This window comes from Anas acuta, chromosome 26, assembly GCF_963932015.1.
Source record: "Anas acuta chromosome 26, bAnaAcu1.1, whole genome shotgun sequence".
NCBI classification, from domain to species: Eukaryota; Metazoa; Chordata; class Aves; order Anseriformes; family Anatidae; genus Anas; species Anas acuta.
In genome coordinates, this window is record NC_089004.1 from 2980789 (window position 1) to 2995240 (window position 14452).

Below are 14452 nucleotides of genomic sequence, written 5' to 3' on the forward strand. Positions count from 1 at the left end.
CCGAACAGCTCCCGGTGCCGGCGGCCGGAGCCTCCTCTGGTCCCTGCTGGAGATTTTGGGTGCAAATGGGGGGTTTTGGGTTCTAACAGGGGCTTTTGGGTACTCTTTTGGGTTCGTTTCAGCTTTGCCAGGGTGCAGGCGTGGGCAGGGGGTGGCGCGGGGTCTCCTTTAGCCCCGTCCTCGCGGGCACCTCGCTGCCACTTCGAATTCCTCCACCTCCAGCGGATTAATCATTTTATTTATGAGGCTTAAAGGCCCAAATCCCGCTAAACCCGGGGCTTTGCCAGATAAACAGGCTGCTTTGCAAAGGCAGCCCGTTTGTGAAAACACAATTAGCAAACCCTGTAATCTGCACTAATTATCGGGGGCCGGCCCGCGAGCCCTTCCCCTCGCGGGCACCCGGCTGCGCTGCGGGGACCATGGGGGACGCGGCGCCGGGGGGAACGCGCCCACCCGGGGCCTCCTTCACCATCGAGTACCTCCTGTCGGGACGAGGGGATCCTGGGGGGCCCTGCGCCCCCCCTGCCTCCAGCACGAGCCCCCCGCCAGCCCCACGGCCCCCTGCGGAGCCCGGGGACAAGCCGGCGCAGTCGTACATCGCCCTCATCTCCACGGCCATCCTGTCCTCCCCGGAGAAGAAGCTGCTGCTGTCCGACATCTACCAGTGGATCATGGACAAGTACCCCTACTTCAAGAACAAGGTGAGGGCGGGGGGGAGATGTTTTCATGCTGTTTTCAGGGCTTTTTACCCCCCCATCGTGGTGCTTGGGCAGGGGGGGAGCGATCGGGAGCCAAGCACCGGAGCAGGGCTGAGATGGGGAGGGCAGGGGGGAGGTTGGACTCACCTCATCTCCCTCCTGACCTTCATCTGCTGGAAAAACAGCCCCAAATTCTGCCATGGTTTCGGGACGGGCAGCTCAACCGGGCTGGCTCTCGGTGTCGCTCAGGCGCCGTTCACTCTGGTCCCTACTGACGGCCGGGGCGGGCGCCGAGGGGCTGCGTGGGGTGCCCGTGGAGGGGGGGGGGTTGTTGTTGGTGGTGGTGGCTCTGACGGCACCTCCTGTGCCAGGAGAAGAGCTGGCGCAACAGCGTGCGGCACAACCTGTCCCTCAACGAGTGCTTCGTCAAGGCCGGCCGCAGCGACAACGGCAAGGGCCACTTCTGGGCCATCCACCCCGCCAACCTGGACGACTTCGCCAAGGGCGACTACCACCGCCGGCGGGCGCGCAGGCGCATCCGCAGGTGAGCCGGGGTGGTTTGGGGAAAAGGGGGGGGGTTAAGGGGGTGTCCGGGGGTGTCCGGGGGGTTTTTGGGGGTCTGCGGCCTGACCCCGTGCTCTGCTTCCCCTCGCAGGCTGGCGGTGAACATCGGCTACTGCCACCCCTACGCCCTGTACGGCCTCAGCTGCTGCTGCCCCTGCTGCCCCCCGCTGCCTGCCGGGCCCCCCCTGGTCCCCCCGGTGCTGCCCCCCCTGGCCCTGCCCGCTGCCCCCCGCCTCTCCCTGCCCGAGCGAGCGCGGTGGGGACGGGTCCCCGGCCCCCGCGTCCTCGCCCCCTTCTTCCCCGCTCCCCGTGTCCCCTTCCTGTAGCCCTGTGCTTGGGGGCTGTGATTTTTTTTTGGGGGGGTCCCCAGACACGGGACCTGCTCAGAGGGAGCTCCGTGGATGCCACCAGCACCCCCATGGGACCCCCCCCCAAAACCCTACAGGCCACAATGGGGCCGGAGCCAGCCCCCAGCACCCCATGCACCCTGCTGGGGACCCCCCCCTTTTATCAGGGTGACCCCATCAGGGCCTGGCACCCCCTGGCATTGTCACAGGGGGGGACATGGGGGGGGCTGAGCAGCCGGGGTGCCCACACCCCCACCCCTGGTGGTCCCGGTCCCCCGGGGGACGCACATATGGGGCTTAATCCCTGCAGTGGGAGGGGGGGGGGGCAGCGGGGCTGCATTTGCCCGATTAAGCCACCATTTTCAGGAGGCCATGGGGGGGGGGGGGACCCTGCCCTATTAATTTTATTTTTTTCCTGCCGCTAATTGTCCCCGACGGCCCTAATGAAGATCTGGGATCCCAGGTGCTAATGGCATTAGGGCGTCTCGCTAAGAAAGGCGACTTGGCCACCTAATCCCGGGGGATTAAACCCCCAAAGCTCGTAGCGGCCTCGAAAACTAGGAAGCTTATGACACAAACTTAATCTTATAACGCCGGCGATGCCCCCCCCCCGAGTAGGGCGGGGGTCCCGGGGACCCCATGGGGGTGTCCGGAGGTTTGGGGCTGTGTGGGGACAGGCGTGAGCCTGGGGGGGAGGTGATGGCCCCAAAACCATTTGACCCCCCCCAAACCTGCCTCAGTTTCCCCATTTTCAGCCCGTTGTGGTTCCTGCAGCCCCCCCCCCGCCCCAAAGGCTCCTTAAATCGTGGCCATCTGCGTGCCGGGGCTGGGGGGGGGACAGCGGGGTTTGCCCCAGCCCTAATCTGCACACAAAAATCGGGATTACGGCCCCGGCCCTCGCACCTCGGCGGCGCCGCAAGCGGCTTAGAGGGGGCAAATCGGCCCTAAGGCAATCAGCGGGGATGGGGGGCACCAGGGGGGGGCAAAACAAAGGGGATGGGGCTGCATCAGATCCCCCCCCCCCAACCCAAACCAGCTCAGGGAGCACCCACCTCATCTTAATCCCCCCCCAGAAAAAAAAAAACAAAAAAAAAAAAGATAGCCTCAAAATAGAGGATCTCTCCTCCCTCCACCCCCCCAAAACAAACAAACAAACAAACAAACAAACAAAAAACCCCATAGCCTCAAAATAGAGGATTCCCCCCAAAAAAAGACATAAAATAGCCTGAGAACAGAGGATCTCCCCCCCCCAAACCAAAACCATTAAATAGACTCAAAATAGAGGATCTCCCCCTCCAAACAATAAATAAAAAAACAACCATAAAATAGCCTCAAGTAGCCTCAAAATAGAGGATTTTCCCCACCCCAAAAAAAAAGCAAAACATAACCTCAAATAGCCTCAAAATAGAGGATCCCCCCCAATAAAAAAATAAAATAAAATAAAATAAAATAAATAAAATAAAATAAAATAAAATAGCTTCAAAATAGAGGATCTCCCCCCCTCCCAAAAAAAAGCAAACCATAAAATAGCCTCAAAATAAAGGACCCCCCCCCCCCCCCCGAGGTTGTTGCCCCCAATAAGCGTTTCTGCCTCCCAAGAAGACCAAGCGGCTGCGTGCGTATTTTTAATATATATTTTATTTTTTTAAAGCCCCCCCCAAAAGTGCATTTTTTATTATTTTATTTTTTTTTCTCGTCTCCCACACGTTTTTATAAAGAGCTATCAAAGTTACAATCTATGGAATGTCTTTTCTGTGCTTTTCTCACCTCGCTCGTTACCCAGATACCACAAAAAGTAGTTGAACACATAAAACCGATGAACCTTTGCGAGTGCTTTTATAAGAAGAGAAACCTCTCGTTTTTTGTTTTTTTGTTTTTTTTGTTTTTTTAATAGATTATATATAAAGACGCAGAGAAAAAAAAAAAAAAAAAAAGAAAAAAAAAATTAAAATAAAAAATTGTGGCCCCATCTCGAATCTCCTCTCTGCCTCCTGGCACCAAATCGCTTTAGTTCCTGGGCTCGGGCTCACGCGTGCCCCACCTGCCCCAGAACAAATCGGCTCTCGGGGTGTGTGTATATATATATATAATTTTTGGAAAACTGAATTTCGCTGCAGCATTTTTTGCTGCTCGTCCCGAGCAGCCCCCTCCCTCCCCCCCCAAAAAAAAAAAAAACCCTCACCCCACCCCGCCGACCCTCCGGCTCCGAAAGCTCGGTCCTGTGATGTGGGAACTGCTCTTTTTTTTATATTTTTTTTAAAGTGTTCCTCTTTATTTAAATAAAAACTTTCATAATAACTCGAAAATATAAATAGATAGATAGATAGATAGATATTTTTTAAATAGTCGAATCAGGCCTTGGGAGCGCTACGGGGGGGGGGGGAACATGACCCTGGGGCTGGGGGCGCCGGCACTGGGAGTGGGGGGGCTGAAGGAGAAGGGGGGGGGGGGCTGAGCCCTTTTCCTTGGGGGGGGGATTCCCCTTCACTCTGCCTGAGCCCCCCCTGGCCCAGCTGAGGGTGGGGGGACGATCCCTGCACTGCTGGGACCCCCCCCCAGCCCCATTGCTGTGGGGCCTGAGCCCCTGCACTGGTGCCATGGGGGGGGGGGGGGGGAGGATGCAGCATCTTTAAAAGAGGGGGGGGAAGGAGCCCAAAGCTGGGTTACCCCCCCCTTAATACCCCCCATACCTGGCAGGGGGTGAAGCCAGTGCAGGACCCCCCCCCCCCCCCGCAACTGCTGACCCCAAACGAGCCATAGACCCCCCAGCTTTGGGGCCAGGGCTTGCTGCCATCTGTGCCCCCCCCGGCCCCACTGCCCTGGGCTGTTTTTTTTTTTCCTCTTCTGTACCAAAAAAAAAAAAAAGAAAACCAGGCAGAAATCTTTTTTTTTCTTTTTAAACTTTTTTTTTTTTTTACTGTGTCAGTTTGATTTCTGTGTCTGCTTTCCAAGGAGCTCTTTCCTTTTATTTTATTTTTTTTTAGGCTCTATTTTTTTCTTTTTTCCTCTCATTTCCTTTTTTTTTTTTTTTTTTCCTGAAACGTCGTAACTCAGCAGTATCTTTGGCAACACTTTATCACAACCTGAATTGAAAAAAAAAAAAAATAATAATAAATGACAACAATGACAACAAATCGGTGCTTATATACAGAATACGATCTGGGGGGGGGGGGCTGCAGGCGCTTGGATTTTCCTCCGTGTCCCTCGCACGGCTCGGGGGGTTAAGGCGTGGGACCCCCCCCCGCCGAGATGGGCACGGATTGCTCCTGGGTCGGCCGGGGGAGGTTGGTTTTTTATTTTTTCCTTTTTTTTTCAATTTTCGTGTTTTTTTTTTAGTGCAAACTCAAACTTGTGCTAAAGTGTTGCCAGCAAACGGGGGGGCGTCCGTCCGGCGGCGCGGGAGAGGCCACGGGGGGGGGGGGGGGGGGTTAGTGTCCGGCGGGGACATCGCGGGCTGGGGACGCGCTCTCCACGGGGAATCCTGAGACTAATTTCTCTCTCTTTCTCTCTTTTTTTTTTTTTCCTTATTTTTTGTCCTTTTTCCTTTTTTTTTGCCGTCCACCTTCGGTGGCAGGGGAGGAAAAGGGCGCTGGGTTTTCCTTCCAAGGTGGCCGGGGGAGAAACACCAAGCTTCCAAAATGCTCCTTTGGGGCTGGGGAGGGGGGAAAAGGAGAAGAGAGGCGATGGCGGAGGGGGACAGAGAAGAGGAGGAGAAGTAACACAAACTAGAAAAGAAAATACCACAACGTTGATTACAAGAAAGAACCTCAAGTAACTCTATTTACAAGTCCACGCTAGGTTTTTTGTTTTTTTTTTTGCATATGCCAGAGTTAGCCAGTGCTCAGCAGAGGTTCGGCCCCAAAGGGCCCTGGGACCCGTCCCCGTCCCCAAGGCACTCACTGACACATGGGGACAGGGGACACGGCCCCGTGCCAGGGGGGGGGACACGGTGCTGCAAGGCGAGGGGCTTGGCACCAGCCTCCGGGGAGGGCGGGCGGCGGTGGGGGCAGGCACGGGGTTTATCTGCGGCGCCCAGGCGGGGCCCCCAAACAGAGATAGGGGACGAGGGACACCCAGGGCCCCCCGAATTGGCTCGGGGTGGGCTGCGAGCGGGGGGGGGCCGGAGGATGGGGCTGGGTGCGAGGGTGGTGGCAGAGGGCACACGGAACTGGCCCCATAGGACAAGGCCTCACAGCTTCGGCCCCATGGGACCAGGCCCCAAACCACCGGCCCCATGGGACCAGGCCCTGCAGCACTGACCCCATGGGACCAGGCCCCAAAGCACCAACTCCATGGGACCAGGCCCCAAAAACCGACCCCATGGGACCAGGCCCCACAGCTTCAGCCCCATGGAGACCAGGCCCCAAAGCGCTGACCCCATGGGACCAGGCCCCAAAGCACCGGCCCCACACCACCGAGCTGGGTCCGCGGGCACAACCAGGCCGGGGACAGGAGACACGTCTGGAGAAGCACTGGCTATGAAACATTTAACAATTTTTGTCGTTTTCTTGTTTTTTTTTAAAAAAAAGAGAGGGGCGTGGGGGGGGGGGAGAAATTAACAATACACAAAAACAAAACAAAAACCATGATTCCTGCCTAAAATTCAAGCTTCCGTTTTTTTTGTGAAGTGCAATGACTTCTGAGGGTCTATTTTCAGGGCATGTCACAGAACCTAATTAGCATCGTTCCTCACATTGGACACCTTTCGGCTTTTATTACTCCATGAAATATACCTTGGATTCTGCCTACGTGTTTTTTTTTTTAAATATATATATATATATACACATTTTTCTTACAAAAATAAATTTAGGATTTTTAATAATATTTTTTTTTCCGTAGAAGTTGGTTTTGACTTGTAAACATCTTTTGCTTTTGCTTTTTAAATTAAGATAAAGTGATCTCAAAGTACCCGTTCCATCGCAAAGTGCTAAGACTTCTTTGTTTTTGTTTTTTTTTTTATTTTTTTATAATAGTTTTTTATTTTTATTGCTTTTTTCTGCATTAAATAAACATCCGTCTCTCCCCCACCCCATCACTCAAGCCCTCCCCCCATCACACACTCCCCTCTCACTCCCTCTCCAAAATACATTCGGCCAAACCTGCTCTTGCTTTGAAAGTTAAAAAACAAACACCGAAAAGGGAAAAAAAAAAAAAAAAAAAAAAAAAAAAGAGAATCTAAAAAGTGCTTTCAAAATAAAAGGACTAAAATCTCTTTTTTTTTTTTCAAAAAATGTGCATTTAGAAAACAGGTGACCGGCTGAAAGGTGCCTCTGCTATCGCCCTCTGCTAACCCGGGGGGGGGGGGGGGATGCGCATGGCGCACCCCGGCCTCTGCTCTGAGGCCGTAAATCGCCTCCATCCCGGGGCGGGGAGGGGGGGGGGGGGACCGGGGTCGGTCGGCTTTTTTGGGGGCCCCCTGCCTGTTCCCACAGCCCCGGCGTGGCACCGAGGAAGAGGAGGGCGGCCTCCCAAAAACCCCAAAACCACGTTTGGGGTGGCCATGGCTTGAGGGGCTGGGTGGAGCTCGGTGACCAGTGACCGTACGGTGACAGTGACCATACGCGGACTGTACGGTGACAACGGGGACCGTATGGTGACAACGGGGACCGTATGGTGACGGTGCCCGACGGGTGACGGTGCCACCGGTGTCCAGCCCCGGCCGCGCAGCCATAAAGCCGCAAACCGCTGCGGCCGGCGCTTGGCTTCGCCCCTCCCAGCTCCTCCTGCCAAAAGCCTCCTTCCCCTTTAAGGGAGTCCTCAAATAACCTTTTTTAAAAGGAATCTGCCATTTTTAGGCGCTTTCTGGGCGTGCGGGAACACTGCTGGCTCTGACCGAGTGCCTAAAAATATGGGACGGGGATGGGGACGGAAGGGGGGGTGGCGGTGACCCCCAGCCCCCGGCCTCACCTCGGTGGGCGCACGGCACAGCCCCGGGGCCGGTGCCAGGGCCGGGCCCTATTCCTGAGGGGTCCCCGGGCACCCAGGGGGGGTTTTGGCTGCACCCACACCACGGCCCCACAGCGAGCCGTGGGTGCCACGAGCGGGGAGAGGCCTCAGCAGCGCCTGCTGGGGTCTGGGGGTGGGGGGGGGGGGGGGGGAGCAGAGTTTGGGTCCAGGAGCCAACAAAAACACCCTAGGGGAGAGGGGGGGGCGAGGTGGAGATCCTGTAGGGCCTGGCCCAGCAAAAAAAAAAACAAAAAAAACAGCTCCCCGATGGCAGAAAAACGCCGTTTGGGCCCAGTGGCCCCGTCCGCGGCCGGCTCTGGGCCTAGGGTGGGCGCCGGGGCCGGCGGCAGCACCGGGCGCAGCCACACGCCCACGGCCCCAAAGCCGGGTTTGGGACGGGGCCGACGCACACCCGGTGCTGAGAGCGACCCCACAAACCCCCTGGGGGGGCAGCGACCCCAAAAAACCCCTGCGGGGGCAGCCGGGCGATTCTGCCACCGAGCCCTGCCCGCGGCTCCGCTCACCACCAGGCGCTGGCGGATGGGTGCCGCAGCGGGGGGCCGGGCGGCAGGGCCCCGCTCCCTACCCCAAAAAACGATCCCGATCCCGATCCCAGGACGTCAGCACCTGAGCACCCCGCGTGGAGCTTTTTTAGCTTTGCAAAAACGGAGGCGAGAAGGCCGGGCCCGCTCCTTCCCAGCCCTCCGAGGCACCGCGTGTACCGCCCGCCCTGAAAGAGCCCTTCAAACTCTTACCATTTTTTTCTATTTTTTTTTTTTAAATAGATATCTCTCTGAAATAATTTCTTTTTTTTTTTAACGTGTGTTTGGACACAAAATAAAGCTTTGGATTTACATGGAAGCTCCTTTCCATGCAACAGAGCCGCTCTCCATCCCCGCCCCACGCTTCCTAGCGTTCTGCCTTTCCACCAAAAGGTCCTTGGCTACGGAGGGATCCTCGGGGGAGCCCTGGTTACGATGGGAAGATTGGAAACATAATATATATATATATTTCAATTTTTTTTCTTTTTTTAAAAAAAAGGGAGAGAAACATCTTTTAAAGAGAAAAAATCGGAGGAAAAAGTACTAACTAGATTTTGTGACACTTTCTGTTTTTTTTTGGTTTAGGAGAGTCCTTGCGTGTTGCCCTCGGACGACCCTCCTGCTACATTCAATCCTGGCGCTTCATTATTAGAACTATCTTCAAAGTGCTGCTCTTGGCCGTTCCTCTGCACGGTGTCCTCTGATTCTTGACTCTCCCCCCCGGCTTGAAAGCTTCCGTCTTCGGGGTTCCCTGTGGGGGTGGGCAGCCCCCCGGCATCTCTCACCCGGGGCTTGCGGCCCCTCCGGGACGGGATGCCGTTGCACCCATCTTTTTTAAGGTGCCTGTGCAAGTGGTCAGAGCGGACGAAAGTCTTGAAGCAGCTGTCACACTGATAGGGCCGCAGGCCGGTGTGCACGCGCATGTGGTTCTTCAAGTCGTAGTTGTGAGCAAAAGCGGCTCCGCACTGCTGGCACAAGTAAGGTTTCTCCCCTGTGTGTTTCCTCATGTGAACCTTCAGCTTGTCCTGCCTGCGTGGGAGAGAAAGGACAGGGGGCAGGTCAGCGAGGGGGGGGCCAGCAGGCTGAAGGCTGCGCTCCGCCGTCCTCCTCCTCCTCCTCCTCCTCCTCCTCCTCGCGCCCGGCGTTGGCGTTGCTCTCCCTCTCCATCACGGCGCTGGCGGCCCAAATCCAGCCTCCACCTGCACCCCGGGGCAGGTGGCAGCCCCTCGGCGAGGCAGGGGGCACCGGGAGGCACCGGGAGGCACCGGGATGGCACCGGGAGGCACCGGGATGGCACCGGGATGGCACCGGGGTGGCACCGGGATGGCACCAGGAGGCACCGGAGCTGTGCTGGTCCGAGCGAAGCCGCCTGCCCCGTGCCTCCGAGGAGGGCTCCGGCATGGCTCCGGCAGTGCCCACGTTACAAAAACCCGAGGCTTTGAGGGTGCTGGCAGCGGGTGGGTTGGGTGCCGGGGAGGCAGAGCAGCTCTTTTTGGGATGGAGAGAATCAGAGGCGAAGCGTGCAGCGGGACAGCGCGGGCGAGCAGGGAGGCTGGGGGCGAGGGGACCCCCGAGTGCGGCCCCGCCGTGAGGGGGTTTGAGGCAGCTCCCCGTGGGGCTGGAAACACGGCCGTCCTCAGAACAAACTACGTGGTTTGCAGCACGTCGAAATGGATTATTATTTTTTTTTAAATAAGTTTAATTTGTATAAAACCGTTCTGCCTTTCTTTCACAGATTATTTGAGCGACTCCGCCGCTCCTCCCCGTCCGAGGGCAGAGGAACCAGGAAGCAAAGCAAGCGAAAATCAGCACAAAGCCGAGGGCCGGGAGGGGAAGCAGGCAGGGGGGGTCGGATCCTCACCCTGATCCACCACCCCCTGTCCCCCCCGCTCCCTCCCAGCCCAGCCTCGTGCCCGTGTCCCACCAGGGACGAGGCAAACGAGCCCGGCACAGCAGCAAGAAGCAGCGAGCTGATGATTTGGGGCAGATCACCGAGAACCCTGCCTGACTCAGCACTGGGGCTGGGAGCGGTCCCGGCAGCAGCTCAGCGGAGCGAGGCGAGGAATGGGGTGGATGCTGAAGGGCCCCGAGGCAGCCGGGGTTACCCCGAGCAGGGCTCTGACGTGGCCGAATGCAGGCCCTGAGAAATCGGGGGGGGTGGGAGGACGTTTGGAAATAACACGGCCCCGGTGTGTTATGAAACAGCTCAACACTGGGCTAAGGACGAGGCTTCATCCAGATCCCTGCTTTGGAGGAGAGAAGCCCCCCAGGAGCTGGGTGGGAGCGGGGTGCAGGCAGGAGCCCCGCAGCAGAGCAGGAAGCGAACGAGGCGGCCTCATCTCCAACTCCTCCACCTCCGAAACCAAACCAACCCCAAAAAAAAAAAAAACAGCTCCAGCCTGACCTCTGCTCCTCCCAGCAGCACGCCGGGCCCTGACGGCAACGCCGCGAAGCCGGGGCAGGGGAACACAAACCCCACAGCACCTCGGACCCCAAAGGGGTTTGGGGCCGCGTTCTGTGCCGGGACGTGGGGCACACGAAGCGGGGGCAGCCCCCACGGGCAGACCCAGCAGGGAGGTGCTGCCTGGATGGGGGGGGCTGGCACCCTGCCCCCGGCATTATCGGCATTCCTCAGCTATCGGACGCGGGTCCCGTGCTGCCTGGGTGCGGCCCCGAGCGAGGTTTTTTGGGGTGCAGGGGGCTCAGGGGGCGGCTTGCGGGGCTCAGGAGGGTTTCAGCATGCAGGAAGCAGGCGGCAGGGCTGGGGGGGGCGGGGGTTGGCTCCTCGGCCAGGCAGCCCACGAGATCTGTGATCTGCCTCCCGGCGCTGCGAGGAGGAGGAGGAGGAGGAGGAGGAGGCCGGGTGGGACACGAGGCTGTGCCGCAAGGCTCGGCCGAACGCGGAGCAGAGGAAGCCCAACAATGTCCCCCTTTTTCTCTCCAGCATTCCTTCCCGTGGCCCAGGGAGAGAGCGGAGCATGGCGGAGGAGAAGCGGCGGCGAGGAGGAGGCCCCCGGGGAGCCGCAGCGAGCTCGGGGCAGGAGCTGAGGGCGGCAGCGGCTCCGCTCGCCTCGCTGCGAGGACGCGGACGGCGTGGGGATCAGCCTGTTCCCAAGCGCCTGGCACGGCCCCCGGCCACGGATGTTTCCATCATCAGACGGAGCCGTTCCTCCGTTCCTACGCCGCTTTCCAAGCCTCGCCTCGCTCCCTGGCTCCGCAGCCAGGACCCAGCACTGCAGCCACGAGAACGCAGAGGGTGCAGCTCCGGCCCGGGAGGGTTTCCAGCAGAGGTCAGAAATTTGGGACACCTGAAAGGTGCTCCCCAAGTCGGTGAGGGAACTGGGTGTTAAGACCCAGCCCCTTAAGCCCCCCAAATTGCTCATTTCGTGCAAAACACCAACCTTCACACACAAACCACCTGCTAGGACACAAATCGGTCCCTGCGAAATAAAATCACCGAACCCCGCGGGCTGGGAAGGACCTTCAGCATCACTCAAGCCCCAGCAGCAGACCGCATGAGGCCGGCCCCACACGCCGTGCCGGGGGGCTCCTGCCCGCTCCTTACCTGGTGAATCGGACCTTGCAGATGTCGCACTCGTAGGGCTTCTCGCCGGTGTGGGTGCGGATGTGGCGCGGCAGCTTGCCGGCCCCCTGGATCACCTTTTCACAGATGGGGCACTTTTGGAATGCTTTCGCCCTGATCTTCTTCTCCACCTTCTGGGACCAGGACGGGTAGACGTCGCCCTCGTTCGAACTGCTGAAGTATTTCAAGTAATAATCCATCACCCCGTCGTCGTCCTTTCGGTCGTCGTCCCCCAGCTGCTGTCTCCCCACCGAGTTGATCATTTGCTGCAGCAGGGCGCTGGCGGCCAGGCCGTCCACCTCCCGCGCGTCGTCCTCCGTGTCTGCTCCGGTGGCCACGAAGCCGGGGGAGTCGCCGGGCTCCTGCTGGTCCAGGGGGCCCCCCGAAGTCACCTCCTCTTCTCCCGGCGTGGGCAGGCCGCGGCTGCTGTAATGTCCGTTCTGAGAGGGCGAGTACAGGGAGCCGGGGGCCGCCACCGCCGCCGCCACCGCCGCCGCCTCGTCCTCTTCTCTGTCCAGCCACATGGCCGGGTTGCTGTCGGGATCACAGTCATTCGCCTTTGGTCTTTCGTTTAGGGGGGCTTGCGAGTAGAAGTCCATGCCGTTGCAGTCCGGCTCCTCCTCTTCCTCTTGGCCTCGGAAGTTCAGTCTCTGAAGGTCTCTCAACTCTGAGTTGGTCCACGGAAAGCTGCCTTGGTGGCCGTTGACGGGGTTGCTCTGGAAGAACTCCAGGTACTCTTTTGCTCTGAGATGGTTCCTCTGATCAATTTGATCTACTATATCCATCTGGTCATTTTTGGCCAGAATCTTCCTGTCCAGGAGATCCGTGCAAACATCCCTTACCGCCGGGATCTCCAGCAGTTTGGCGGCGTTGAGGATGTCGCTGACGTTCGAAGTGCTGACGGTAAGGGTCGCGGTGTAGGCGAACTCCAGCAGGGCCGACAAGGCGTCGGCGCTCACAAAGTCTATCTCATACACGTTTTGCTGGTCCACCACTAACCCTGAGGTGAAGAGCTTCTTGAAGTACTGGCTGCACGCCGCCAGGACGGAGCGGTGGGTGGGGAACTCCTGGCCTTCCACCAAGATGACAACGTCACACAGCAGCCCATTGTTCCTCTGCTCGTTCAGGCTGCTCAGGATGTCGCTGCTGTGGTCGGGGAACGGGATCCCTATGGGGCCGTCCACGCCGCCCGCCATCTCCGAGGCGAAGGAGCTGCGGGGAGAAGAGAGGGAAGGCGGTGAGCCACGAGGGATGCGATTCTTTGGGGGCGTTTGCCGAGTTCCCAACCCCTGGGTACCAAATATCCGCACGTCTCAGCCTCGCCTGCTGCCCTGCCAGCTACCTGGGACGGGCACGGAAGGAGGAGGAGGAGCAGCCCCCGTGTACCCAAACTGGTCGGCCACACCTGGACAGAGCCACGAGCGAGCCTGGTTTTGGGTTTCAGCCTTGCTGGTGGCCCCGGACCACAGCTCGGTGCCACCGTGAGCGCTCTGTGGCCCCACAAGCTCAGCAGGAAAAAGTTTGGCAAACTGATTTGCCACCCCCCTGCTGCCAGCCTGTAATTGTGGGGAAAACCTCTCCCCCTCAGCCCTGCAGCTCCATGCACAGCTCGCAGCACCTCGGGTGCCCACGGCCCCGCTGCACCAGCACCCGCCCCGTAGGGCAGTGGGGGCGTTGAACAAACCCCACAAAAGCCCCACGGGGGAAGGGGGAGCGTGGAAACCTGCACCTGACCGTTCTGGGAAGCCTCAGCAGGCGCTGGTGGGGTGCTGGGAACTCGGCCCCACAACGTGCCCGGCTCAGGAGTCACTTCGGCAGGAGCCACAGCTCCTTCTAGCACTAGGGTTGGTTTGGAAAAAGAGGCAAAATCAAAATTAAAACATCACTGCGGGTGCCATGGTGTGGCAAAAGGGGATCTGCTTGGGCTGAAAACCCCAAAGCGAAGCCAGCAGCCAGGGGCTCACTCGCGCCCACCCCAAGGGGTGCTCTCCCCATCAGCAAGCTGCTGGCCGCGGGGCCAGGCTCAGCGGGGCCAAACCTGCCCAAATCCCAGCCCCAAACCAGCCCCTGACCTCCCCCCAGCCCCTGACCTCCTCCAGCCCCAGCCTTCCCTGCTGTGAGATGGGCGCAGCGCCCTTCTCCTCCCTCCTCCTCGGGGTGGAGGTGCTGCCCGCTGCAGAGGGACGCGCAAAAAACCTCCTTTTTTAAAAACTTTATTAACTCGAGGGAAAAAAGGAACATTGGCTCCTCCTTGTTTTGGAAAGAGGAGGAGCAGGAGGAGGCCTCGTGCCCCTCTCCCGTCCCCTTTTCCACGCCTCCACCCTGGCTCGGGGGCAGCACCGAGCGGTCCTCGTAGAGGAACCAGCAGAGGGAAAAGGGGCAGTGCTAAGCTCTGGGGGGGGAAAATAAATAAATCAATAACCTTCCACGAAACACCAATTTGATGTGAAACCCTCAGTATTTAACAGGAATGCTTACACCAGCCTTTAAGCTCTCCGCAGCCCCGTTGTGCTCACGCGCTGGGGGTCAGGGCTGGATTTGTCCCGCAGCCCCTGGAGGTCCTGCCTGTAACACTGAGCACAGCAGCACCCCCCTCACCCCATGTCCCACCCAAAATATTTCAGGATTTCAGCTCAAGGCTCGTAGTTGATGGGTTTTTAAGATTAATTTGTCCAGGAAGAGGGAGCAGGAGGCCCAGCAGCGCACACACCAGCTCCAGGCACGACCTTGGGCAAGGTCCCCCCACCTTCCCCGCAGGGTCCAGGCCTCGTT

At 58.7% G+C, this 14452-nt stretch overlaps 2 protein-coding genes across 2 annotated transcripts; one reads left to right on the forward strand and one right to left on the reverse strand.

Annotated features, from left to right (window-relative positions):
- Nucleotides 1-92: 92 nt before the first annotated feature.
- Nucleotides 93-2656, forward strand: LOC137844829 (forkhead box protein S1-like). Its single transcript, XM_068661456.1, is given in 6 exon segments — nucleotides 93-701; nucleotides 1070-1242; nucleotides 1354-1433; nucleotides 1436-2025; nucleotides 2028-2076; nucleotides 2079-2656. Coding segments are annotated over 6 exon segments (1197 nt in total). The 5' UTR covers nucleotides 93-419; the 3' UTR covers nucleotides 2102-2656.
- A 573-nt stretch (nucleotides 2657-3229) lies between these two features.
- Nucleotides 3230-13752, reverse strand: ZBTB7A (zinc finger and BTB domain containing 7A). The gene is made up of 2 exons (XM_068661736.1): nucleotides 11663-13752; nucleotides 3230-9126 (listed from the first exon to the last, which is right to left on the reverse strand). The coding sequence occupies exons 1-2, from the start codon at nucleotides 12874-12876 to the stop codon at nucleotides 8679-8681; spliced, it is 1662 nt and encodes a 553-aa protein (XP_068517837.1). The 5' UTR covers nucleotides 12877-13752; the 3' UTR covers nucleotides 3230-8678.
- Nucleotides 13753-14452: the final 700 nt, after the last annotated feature.